General features: G+C 37.3%; 1 protein-coding gene across 2 annotated transcripts in view; it reads right to left on the bottom strand.

Annotated features, from left to right (window-relative positions):
• KLHL2 (kelch like family member 2) overlaps nucleotides 1-13,047 on the bottom strand; it is a 60,076-nt gene that overhangs the window by 36,572 nt on the left and 10,457 nt on the right. For both annotated transcript variants that reach the window (XR_014228642.1, XM_082316133.1), the window contains exon 4: nucleotides 11,719-11,840. Coding sequence is in view for 1 of the 2 variants with exons in the window: in XM_082316133.1 (XP_082172259.1) it covers nucleotides 11,719-11,840 (122 nt within the window). In the remaining variant the exon portion in view is untranslated. The remainder of the gene's footprint in view (nucleotides 1-11,718; nucleotides 11,841-13,047) is intronic.

The raw sequence follows: 13,047 nt of genomic DNA, 5'->3' as shown, positions 1-13,047 counted from the left end.
TTTCTCTCTGTCTTAACCAAAGCTACGGCTGTACAGAAACAGCAGTTGCCTTCTCTACAAAGTCCTTTTGCTACCTACCTCCTGGAACTTCACCCTACTGTCTATAACCAAGGGGAGAGAATAGTAAATAATTTTACTCCTAAATGAGGGAGCATGAATTGTATTAATTCAGCTTGGCATAAAACATAATTTGGGAAGGTCTGCTCTAGGTCTAGCACCACAATGCAAAAGATGGTGTTGAACAGACACGTCCAAGAGACTTTTTGATGAAAACAGCCCAACTCAAGACAGAATCGAGACAAGAGCTGAGTGTTTCTATCTGCATCGATCTGTGTGGCTGGCCACGTGTACGTGTGCTGTACACGTGTGACTGTGTGTGTACCTACTGGAAATACATGCTCAGCCTCACTACCAGCTGGAGCTTGGGGACATGGAGTTGCAGCCGCCTTGCCGCTATCAGGCTACCAGATTCAGCAACCCTTAACACTTTCCTCATGTTAAGTACACACAGTGTGATTTCCTTCTGTCACATATCATCAAGTGAGCCAACTCAGAGAAGGAATTTTTTTAGTAGGGCATTAAACGCCTGTCAGCCAGATGTGAGGCTCTGGAATACACCTTCAATGAAGCAAAAAACCCCAGTTTCTCAGTCTTAAGAAAAACAAACAGAAAGGGGAGCGACAATATAGCAACCATACCTATTCTGCAGTGTAGATAATAATATTGTGCCCCAAAACCCACACAGTTTCTACTTTGCACGTACATAATAGCTAAAGTCACAAAAGATACACTATGAAAAAAAAGTAGGTAAAGAAAAATACGTACTACTCAATACTCATTTAAAAACTGTCAGAGAACAAAATACTAAGTTTCCCCACAAAGTTGTTTGCTTAGTATTTTGGACAGCAGATCTTTTATGCGAAGCTTACTCATTTAAAGCACAAATTAATGAAGCTTGTATTGGTAATTAAATACGCCTGTAGAAAGATCACATTCCTCTTTTCCCTTCCCTCCTACACTCACTCTCCTGACAGGCAGGAATGTATAAGCAAATGAAGAATGCATAGTAGGATTATTTCACTGGAAAAATTAGATCATTTACTGTTGCCTGACATGTCTTACAATGCATATAAATTCAAGAAGTGCGCCACTGTCTCTCCTCCAGCTAAGCCACATGTTAGTTGTGCCCTCACATTATTAAAATCCTCAAAGCTGTTGTCACAAATACGAAAAAATGGGTCAAAAGAGGTAACCAGATGGTTGCTTGAGGCCTAACGTATAAAATATGTACAATAGCAGAACACAGTGGTACTCCATTGGTACTCTTTCAGCACACAATCAAACAGTATACTATAAGGCTGTTTAGTCCAACACTAAATTCTGGCCCAGTAAGACTTAAAAATGTTTCCATGAATAGGGTTTGTAATCAAACTCATGTCAGCTTGGACTTAAGTACCTCTCTGCAGTGTCAGCCAGCCCCTAATATTATTAGAACTGTGCTGCCATAAAAGAATATAAGTAAACGTTTGGATTACCATATAAAGAGTGGTTTCAACACACATCAAGATTAACTGACTTTTTTTTAATTCAGTTTTAATCATTAAGTCATTAGGATGAGCCAGTTTTATAAAACATTTTAACTTGACTGATTCTGGATACAACTTCAGAATTTGCAAGAGCTTCCAGTATTTAATAGCCATGCCACTGCAGCCATGATGGAGATGAGCAGAAAGACGAAAAGCTTGTTTGTGTTTACAACTCTAAAAGATGATCCAATAAAGAACTCCATCTCCTCCTAAACCTTTAATAATATCTGTGTCAGGGAAATAAGATCACCAAGTGCTGATAGCTTTTGACACTCAATAGCTCTATTACATAAAACACTTTTTGTAAAGAAAAGTGCTTTTAAGAATTAATGCAGTTGCCTGAAACCTATTAGCAAAAAAACAGTTTATGGACAGAAGGTTCCAGGTCTCCATGAAGGCAGCATAAAAAGTGATGGTAAGCTAAAACATGTTGGTGGACAGCATAAGAAAGGTTGCTAGGTTTCAAGGTAAAGCCAAGTCCAGCAAACACCCGCTGGTGGAAGATATGGAAGATGAAGGAGCTGAATAACATGACAAATACTTTAATTCCCTCAGAACCAAGCAGGATAGTAACCCGTCACCTCAGGGTTCAATAATTAGCACCTTACTTGTCATATATTGAAGGAGGGGGGGGGTCTGTCTGCAAATATTTTATATGAATTATCATGTAAAAGATTGTTAAAGGAACACTAAAGCTGTCACATCAATTAGAAAGTTGAAAGCATCAGCTGAGATACTCTCTGTTCTTAAGACCTCTACATATACTGCTGTCTTTCAATCCTCCTGCTCCCTCTCTTCCCAAAACGTTCTCGCAAGGGCATAACCCGTGAACCACAGTGAAGAGAACCACCAGTAAAGCTGCATGGCTCTGCATGCTGGGGCGCACCACGTAGTCTTCAAATGCCTCGATGCGCTTAAGACAGAGCAGAAACATTTTGTATTGGCATTCCTGAATTTTAGCCCTTATTCTAAGTGCGTGGTCCAATACTTAAAGCAGTAGTTATGGACAACAGCGTTAATTACTCATTTTTGACAATAGTATTCATCTAAAAATTAATGCAGCTTACAATTTAGTCTGTCAGTGCAAGACCTGCTTCTGCCTGATGAGAAATGATGTACCTGTACCTCATTTATAAAAATCGTATCTTTACAAATTATCTTCTCCCCGCAGAAACTCACAGAAGTAATAAAATAGCCCAGGTACATGTTTAACACCTAGCCCTTCAGCTGAAAAACTTTGAGACACATGTACTTGCTGCAGGGGCAGGTAGGACAAGCAGGATGATTATCAAGTCTTAACAGGTCAAAACATCAAAATGAGGTTTTATTTGTGCCCATCTGAGGCACCAGAACACAGTGCAAAGATCATTTTTCTTTGAATGGCACTGAGAAATTATGCAGTACAACAATTTAACATTTAGCGTTATTTAACCTTATGTGGAGAGAAAACTAATCTTTGAGCAATATTTTCTGGTATCAATTGTCATTAGCCAAATCTGTCCAAAGTGTTAAGCTTACAGGAGACTATTTGGGTACAAGATTTCAATATCATCTCAGAAAAATAAAACTATATGAACAGCTTGAAAGATGTTTTAATGAACATTTGGCCTAACAGTCTGTCTAAAAAACTATGTACTGCACCAGGATACTTTGCTGAGAGCTGCTGGCAAGTTAAATTTAAGTCACAGGAAATAGGAATTCACAGATTTCAGCTCAAAAGATGCTGTCAATGATATTTATAAACTTTAATGCAAAGTCAGAGCTAATTTCATTAAAAAAAATTCTACTGCAGCTATCGACAGAGAAATCCGTGCAATATTGTTCCACTTTTTTAGGGACAGTAAGAGAAACAACTTAAACTCCTTCACTCCAAAAAAATGTTCTCTAGAAAGAAAAAAAAAGGTATCACTTATATTCAATAGTGTTGGTATTATCTGACCTAACTTCATTCTTCTTTAGAAGCATGCAGAGTTCAGCAAGAAACCAGCTCAGAAGGATACTCACATGGCCCAACATTCTGCCTCCAGCACCAAACATGCAAGCGGCCATGTATTGCAGGAAAGACTTTGGAAGCTAAACCAAGATGAAAAAGTTGTTAGAAGTGGCTGTCCAGGTACTGTGGAGATGCAAGAGGATATCTGAACTGTGGGGGAAAAAAATCCACTGGCTTAAAACGTGCATCTAGGAACTCAAAGTTGTGTTCAATTAATAAATAATATAGTGAAGACTGCAGTGGGAAATACAGGTATTCTCTGAAGAATTATTTTAAAATGCTGTCACCAGGCAATTGTGGTCAGTAAATAGAGGCAAATAAAAGTAAACAAAAGGCTTTTATCAACAACCAGACTGCAAATTTAAAGGATGCCAAATTTAACCTGTAGTACAGCAGTAATAGCTTTATTAAGTTACCTGCATCTGTTAGAAGATTGTAACTGCTTCTAGCCAGGAAAATGGCTATTGTTACCCCTACTGTCATCACCAAACTACACTGTCTAGTGTATAATAGTCTATTTGAAAACCATTCAGCAATTGCTATTAATTCAGCATAAACTCTTCTTAAGGAGCCCTGCATTTCAGCAGAGTGCATGACTGGGGAGGTACTGGATCTATATTAATTATCTGCTGGTCTCTTGGTGACATGCAAGGTGTTAATCATGACTAATAGGGCTGTAATTGCCTAGATCCAGCCTACCTAGCACTCCCTCTTTTTAAGATTACTTTCACTTAAGCTCTTTCACTTTTCCCGATTATCAAAAAGTCCTTAAAGAAGAGGTGGCTAGAGGCATATCTGCAAATGCATCGAGATCAAATTTATTGCCTTCCTGCCCTTTCAGGTTCCTAAATCGAGTGTAGCATTTTTTCCCAGGCATCTCTTTCATAGGCTCTCCAAAGGAAAACAGCCAAGTTCCCATGGAAGCAATTTCAGCATTACTTTGTCTCAAAGCAGTTATATATATAATATATATAATGTTATATTTAAAACAGAACCTACTGTATGATAAGATTCAGTGAAAGCTTCACAGCATTCAGTTCAGTTGAGTAAATATTTCTTTTATCTCTCCCACCTACTTACACAGCAGCAGGCATACTTCCAGGACACAGAATGCACGTCTCTGTTCAAGTACCAAAATGAACTCTCTCCTCTTACGATGCCCAATCACATATTTGTAAAGGATAGTCAGCCTTCAGTTCTAAAAAGGAAAAGTCTACCCCATTTAAACCAGAAAATTTCCTATGTTCCTAAAGAAAACTCAATATACCCCTTTGAAAGGTTAGGGACATCTTTTGATCCAATAAAGAAAAAGAGATGTTCTTTAATGTAAAAAGGTATAATTTATTGGTAGGTTTTAGAAACTCTTGAAAAACATTCCAAGTTAGGTATCTAAAACTAGTTTCAGAAAACATGCTTTATGCTCTTCACACATCACTGTGTTGCTAACTCATATAAAGACTGTTAGTTTAGTCACCAGTTCATATACATGAAATATTTCCTTTGAGGATAATGCTTGACAAGCATCAAAATATTCCTAGGAGTATTTTGACTCTCAGCTCAGATATAAAGACAGTATGGCTCTGAAGATTACTAGAATTTAAGCTATAATAATTTGATCATGTAGGTGCTCAGAGACTGTGGCAAATTCTAAGCAAGGCAATGAGTCTTACAAACTGGCTTATACTAAGTCATTTTATATTTTCTTCAAGCTAAAAGCACACACACAAACAGCTGCTGTTATTCAGTTGTTAAACTGGTAAATTGTTAAACTGGTAATTCCATCACAATCCCGAACACCCGTTTTAATTAAACTCCCGTAAATTGGTGTACCCATCTCTTAGTGGAAAGGGTACTGAAGAAGGGAATCCGAAACCATCATGAGACACAGGCATGAGGAAAACAACAACTTCATTGCCAAATCTGATATTCTGATAATACAAGTTTCAGAATAAACTGGTAGCCCCTAAACAGAGGTGATTTCACATGTGCCACCCACAAAAAAATGCACATGATGCATCATAAGACGACCACTTCTAAATATAATACAACAATTTATTCTGAATATTTTGATCTGAGGTTATCCTAGTGCTCAGCAGAAGAACAAATAAGGAATGTTACATGCTGCATAGAATTTTACTTTTGCCTTTAAATTAGTATCCAGTAAAGATCAGGCATGGTAAACATAGACCCTATGTTTACATGGACCTCATATTACTGATGGCCCATATTTTTACTACATTTTATTGGAACCAATATCTACTCCTTGGTGGTTTGTTGGAGGTTTTTTGCCCTCCTCAACAGAAACGTCTGGATTATTCATTCTTCTGCATTCTATTCTGTGTAATGGTCTCTTCAAAAGATATTCTACGTATTTCTTTCAAACATTTTTAAAATTACTTGTACACATCTTTCTTCTCCTCCCCTGCTCTCCCACCCCCAAATCTGACGTAAGTTTACAAGATTTTCAGTAGGCCATTCTTCTCTGTTCTTCCTGAGTTTGAAAAGATAATTGAACATTTCGCCAAAAGGAAAATAATTAATTTCTTTACATTTATGATTGAAACCAGTTTTAACATGTGGCTGTACTCTGAAAACAGACTTGCAAATTGGCACCTCTTCATAACAGATAGTTTCTGGTGTGAAACTGAAGTCTTGCCCACTAAACTTACTGAAAGCCACTCTACTACTATAAAACAGATGACAACTTCTGCTGGTTCTGCTTTTGGTTTATTAGAAGTATTACACTAATAAGCATAAATACTTACAATAACAAATCACTCAAATTGGCATTTACCAAAATTAAGAGGTAGCCACAAGTTCTTTCTCCCACTGGATGATGACCACTTTCATGTTCTCATTTTTTCTGTCTCTCTGCACTGGCATAAAGAGAAAGTGACTCATAAAATCAATGTCATATTACTGGAAAAGAAGTCCCACCCAATGACAAAGAAACAGGCCCTGTATTTTATTCACAGGATAATAATTTCCCTCTAGTCTTCATTAACAAGGCCTCAATGGACTACTGGGTCCAATTTTGGCCATTGCATGTTAAAAATGTAGATATAGGTGAAATGGAAAGAGTCTAGAAGAGCAAGAAGAATGGTAAAAGATTTAGAAAGTATTGCCTGCAAAGCAAAGTCCATGATGTTCAGTCTGAAGAAAAAGTAAAAAAGATTATATGAATGAGAACAGTCTTTCAATACACGATTATTCCAGCAAAACTAGCAACAAGTTGCTTTACAAGACAGCAGAAGGAAGTACCAGAAATTGGTCTAGTACAGACCAAAGAAGATTTAAGTCAGATACTATATTTTTAATTAGAAAAGCTATTAAAGCAACTAGAACAAACTACATAAGGATTGTTATAAAGTTTCCACTGTTAGATTAAATATGTTCTGCCAAGACTAGATACATTCAGTCACTGTTTCACTTTAGTGTTCAATAGCAATTATCTTTTATGGTATCCCTGTAACTTCCCATTCCTTCTCCATTGTCCTCCTTTAACATACCCTCAGTCCTGCCTATCCAACTGTTCGTGGCTCATGCCACAAACAAAATTCAGAAGCTGACCATCTTGAAAAGCACAAGCCTGTTGTCATAAGCCATGGGACTTCTCTAGGTTTTAGTGTGGGGTATCTGTTCATTTCCAAGCTAGAGAACATTTCAGGATTCAACAACCCTGCAAAGCAGACCCTACAGGTGATGAGGTGCAGCACGAACAGTCAAATATTGTACTGTACAATGACTGCCTTCATAAATAGTTTGGACGACATGAGGATGATCTTTTTTGAGGATTTCTTAGGGAAATCGGCTGCTTTTTCGGACCTTCTTTTGACAGCACCTCAAAGCAAATGTGCTGTCAACTCTTATGCCCATGCCCCATGACACCATACAAATAGAATTGTGTGTTATACTTGAGATGGCAATTTGCGTGAACAGTAAGAGTTACAAAGGAAAAATGCATACATATCGTGTGTTCATGTGTTTACAGTATGCTTATTACTATGCAACCATTGTTCTTGAATTATTTCAGAAAATGAACACAAAAAATGATATATATTAAAAAGGATCATGTTCAGGATTTTGGACTTTCTGTTGGTTGTACCTAACAAAATTCTTCAAAGGGAAAAATATGCCAGGATAGAGCTTTGTAAAAATATCATTATTCGTGATTTTCTCTTCTGCTATGTCTCGTGCACATTTCTTGTTCAAAAGCAAGATAGCACGTCTATCTGTAGGTCCAAAGTGAAGCTATTTTCCCCAGGCAGCAGGGGAACATCCACTCCCAACACAGGTGTATGTTCCCACACTTTAACACACTAACTCACAATATTGTGTGAACACAACAGCTGGCAGGGCCATGTTATAAACCAGATCCTTGAAGTGATCTAAGTTAAGAACAAATGAAAAAAAAAAATGCTAGGGGGAGGAAGAGGGGAAGGGAGGGGAAAAGGAGTGTTGTGATTGGTTTTTTTATGTAAGTTCAGTGATATGGTTTATGATGCAGTCCAGCAAACAGTTGCATCAGCACAACTACAGGAACAGAGAACTAGCATGGAATCAGAAAGGAACACAACCAACTTTATCCCACGTTTAGCCCAATCACATCCCACTGACCTTGTATCAGGCTGACCTCTAAAGCCCATAACAAATCTACAGCCCGCGAATAACCGCAGGAATTTCTTCTCTGATATATTTGTGCTCAGCAGAGGCCCTAGGTATAAGGCTGATTAAATATGTGCTGAAATGCATAGGCATAGTGTGGGAGAGTTCCTCACGCATGAGCTTCTTATAGTAACTAACTCTCCCACATTGTGCACTGCGTGTAGTTAATACCTATATGGAAATCGAAAAAATTTGATGTGCAAGAAAGTTGATTTGCCTTCTGAAAATATTAACTTTAATGTTCCCTTCTTAAAACATGAAAAATGTCATATTGCATTAAGTCTGACATTTAATTTCATTTCTGAAAAAAAAAAAAGGAAAAAAGGAAGAGCAGAGAGTTCAGAACGTAAGAAAATGTGACATAATACATAAATATGACAGAAACACTGGTATGGCATTATGCGAAGTGAGTGCCATAAGAGATGAATGATAAAATAACTCCTTCTAAATGAAGGACAAATACTAGAAGAAAATCAAGAATGTACATTCATCATGGTCATATACCAGCTGTCTTACTGTTGGGGGCTGGGGGGAACCTATTGAACCAGGAACTAAAGAAAAGAACAAATGTTCTTTTGTATTTAACTAATGTAGTGATAACAACCAGTGCTGAGGGCCTCGGCTGTTGCTAGTTTATGCACTGAAGTAATGTGTTTTTCTCCTCAGTCATTGATTACACCTGACTTTTCTACATCTCTCCCCTCCTTGCCCTTTAAAAACATACAAGTGAGAACGTGACAGTGGGGAGCAGAAACGAACGGCTCTTCCTCAGAAGTTGTGAAGGCACAGTAAGGAAGCAATCTCCTGTCCGTGTCTAGATCAAGTAAGATACAATGAAAGAAGCTCATAGTTACCTTGAGCAAGAGCAGTGAGCTTGGTTATACTGTTAAGTATTCATTTATAATTAGTTTCATAAATATACAATGTAGCTATTTTAATACCAAAGAGTACTTAGCAATTCTTCATTACTTAAACATGAAGCACTCATGCCCTTTTCAAACCAATATTGTATCACGTATTAGAAATTAATTCAATAGCAATTCTTACTATGTATAACCTGAAGAGACAGAATAACGCACTTCAAATCCCATGAAAGGTATCAGAATAAGAATCATAGTCAGCTATCTACAAGCTGAAGCTCCAGTTCAGCACATTAGCCCAACTATAAAAAAGCTAGAGAGACCATATTACACGGCATCTTGGGTCTTCAGGCTTCTATATTCCTACAAGATAAATCCTTAACCATTACTGAAATTTCACAATACCTACTAGCGATACTTATTCCTGTTATATAGACAAGAAGTTGAGAGCTAGAATTAACCCCAAGACCATGCAACATGTTCATAGAGAGAATACAGTTTTAACTAAGGCCTGACAGTCTGCCCTAGGTTTCTAAGTTTCCAAAAATTCACAGTAACAATTTTCCCACCTTGGCTTTCAAACTTAGGGACTTGCATTAGTGTATTCGTTTTTATCCATAGTGTTTGGTTCTGCCATAATGCAAATAAACAGTACATATCTAGTACTAATAATGTGAAAAGGATGAAAGTGACAAAGTAAGAATAGCTTTACATTCATTACCAGTCATATCACAAGTATATTCCATAGACATATCACAAGTATATTCCAATATACCAATTCCTATATATTCCAAGACAATATATATTCCAATTCCAATTCCTATATATTCCAAGACATATCACAAGTATATGTTGACATCAACATTAAAGTGCAACTATATTGCAACGAATCCAAATCCACTCAAAAGCTTGACCATCTTCTCAGTACTCAAGTAATCACAAACTTGTAATACCACTCACCGGGCTACATTATTTATATTACCATCCCCAACATCATCAGATATATCTTCAGACAGATAATCTGGAGCTGTGAAAATGAAAGCCCTATCAGACTCGAGAGCTTTAAACCTGGAGATTTCTGGCCTTTAATGAGTCCTGTATGAGGAAGAAACATAACACTGACTTTTCCTCCCCATGAACATAGAAGAGTCAGTATTGCCAACAACGGGCTAAAATGCATCCTCCTAGGCAGCACCTACAGCCAAAGCACATTAGGCTGCCTGTTAAGTCCAGTCTGGTATTATGCATCAAAAGTACAAGATTAAGGTCATTAAGGTGTGTCAGCAAGACAGACTATTCTGTTTTAAGGAGGAAAAGCCAGCATGATCAAGCAAGAAGAGGTCTATCAGATAATGTTTGACACTTCTGGATTTTACCCAAGGTCTTCCACAGTGACACAGAGATTTGTACAACCACCAGACTGGCAAGATACAACATAATTTCAGACAGTTTTTAACTACATACACTTATCATCAGGCCAGAAGTAAACAATTCCTTAAGAAGTAGGTGAGCAGATTTAAAAGACTTGTGACCTAAGATATGGAAGGTTTAGTAATAGGATATTTTGTTTCAAGTTGGTAATATTTCTCATTACTAGGCCTTCAGCCAAGCATAGCTAAAACTAGCAGTATCCCCATTGGATTCAGCAGCCAATAAAAAGCTATTAATTTCAGCCTAATGCCCAATAAAAGCAATTAATTTCAGAATATGCAATTGCAACAGAAGTTTTCAATACCAAATACAGCAACATGGTTTTGTGCCCTGTAAAAGCAGCAAAATAACTGCTAGTAATCTGGCATTGGGCAAGAGCAGAAACAAGGGCATAGGAGCAAGAAGAAAAACAAGAGAATTAAATATATCACCTGTTATGCAACTAGTTTTAAACTTACCAAAAATCTATGCCAAATCTCAAAAGATAGTGGAAGGAAAATCTACCCTGTCCATCTTCAGGATTTGTGGTTAGAAAACATTAAGGGCAGGAAGCTACGTTTTCTAAGCTTGTGTTTGTTTTATTCTAATTGAAGTTTCAGCTTAAGGTACAGCCGATTAGAAAAACTGATTAACTCTGTATGAGATGGGCAAAACCTCAATGCTAGATATCAGTTGATTTTAAAAAAACAGCAGCACCTAAACATTTCTGCACAAGTGGCCACTGGCAAGGTACAGAGACTGAGCAGGAGAAAGCAATTTATTTTGCAGGCTAGCAGGAAAAGAAATATATTAAAATAAACAGAACAGCTCAATTGGAGAACATGGTTTCACATTTAGGAGCAAATCTACTTTGTTCATGTACATTGCACTGAAGTATCAGAGAGGGGGTGGTACAGAGGTAGCTGACAGCATTAATTTTAAGCAGAGTAGACCATCTATTTTATTGCATTACATAAGGTTTGGTTGCAAAGCCCATTAAAGTCAACAGACTCTTCATTTACTTCAATAGTCTTTGAATTTGACCCAGAATTTAAACAGCACGACTACTTGCTTTGTAAGCACAAGGTCTGAAAAATTCCAGCTTGCAGATAAGATTTCCTGTGTCAGAGCTGAACCACACTGACAAAATAAATGACTCCGCACATTACATCTCTTTCATTGCAGAAAATATCCTCACTCTTACCTGCACGTTTTCTTCTGTAACTTGAATTTCAGCAGTGTAAATGTAATCAATAAGCATCCTTAGAGTCCAGCCATCGACTTCCTTTATTCGAACCCTTTTTGCTCGGCTTTCACTCATCTCACCTACAAATACAGTTTATTAGCCAAGTAAATTAGATAGAAATATAGCACATGTGAAAATGTAACAGCAGTTGCTCCTCCCAGCAGCAGAACTTTTTGTGTATGATCAGTTGTGACAGTAAAACAACTTTAATAATAACAATAATAATTCAATTTCTTTCCTTCCTCCCTCCAATGAGAAAGGAGGACTTTGCTGTTACCATCATGCAAATGCTACCTGAGTTAACACTTGTACTGCAGGTGACCTATTTTCTCCAGTGTACAATATCAGGAAAATATTGTTATCAGACCTAAATAAGACTCTTCCAATGCATACAAAAACATTTTGCTGGCAGAGCAAGCTATTAAAATACTCTAGCTTTATTAATTTCTTAATTGAAGGAGCATACCAAATGCAGTCTGGAGTCATTCTATTTAAAAAAGAAAAATTATATCCCCACAGAAGAATTAACATACATATTTCTTTGCTTGCCTACTTATTACTCCCTTAGCAATTTCACCTCTGTTATAGATCTGATTTAACAGTTAAAACTCAAGCTAAGATAAAATGGTAAGCAAGGAAAAACTTGTTGGATCTCATTTTGTGGAGGCTGACATATTGGCCATGCGCCACAACTGATCTTCATAGAAAGGCCTGCAAAATAGCTTCCGCCTTCTAAAATATGATGTTTCTCAAAATGCAACATTTTGTATCTTTGGGCAATTATTTCAGATATAAACATTTTGAAGTAATGATTATAACCTTCTCCATGACTACCAACCATACATCTGATCATCTCAGACCTTTAACCCTTTTTGCATTGACTTGCGCTGGGAAGTGAAACATGAACTACACCAGTTATGTTGATAGATCTATCAACTTTGACTTTGGAAGAGAATATCCCAGTCTCTGGATATATCAATTTCTTATTCTTCTATATTATATGTATTCTTATTTCTTTCCCCTAGGCATCTAGAGATACGGGTATTGATGAGGTAACGAATTCAATGTATACAACAACAGAAGGAGACAGGATGGGGAAGTGAAGCAGAAGATGCTTATCATTGCTGATACTTCCTTATGAAGTACATATGCATTTTCATTGTTTGTTACCCTGTGGTCTCCAGGACTGGCGCCAAACAATGCATTTTACCCAGTGCATTTGGCAAAGGGATCATCACTGAGAAATTTATTGTTATCCATGCCTTTTTTTTTGAGCTGAAGGGTAGG

Source organism: Platalea leucorodia (genome assembly GCF_965183815.1).
Source record: "Platalea leucorodia genome assembly, chromosome: 6".
Taxonomy (NCBI): domain Eukaryota; kingdom Metazoa; phylum Chordata; class Aves; order Pelecaniformes; family Threskiornithidae; genus Platalea; species Platalea leucorodia.
Note: the sequence above shows the minus strand (reverse complement) of the source record. Positions and strands in the feature narration are given on the sequence as shown.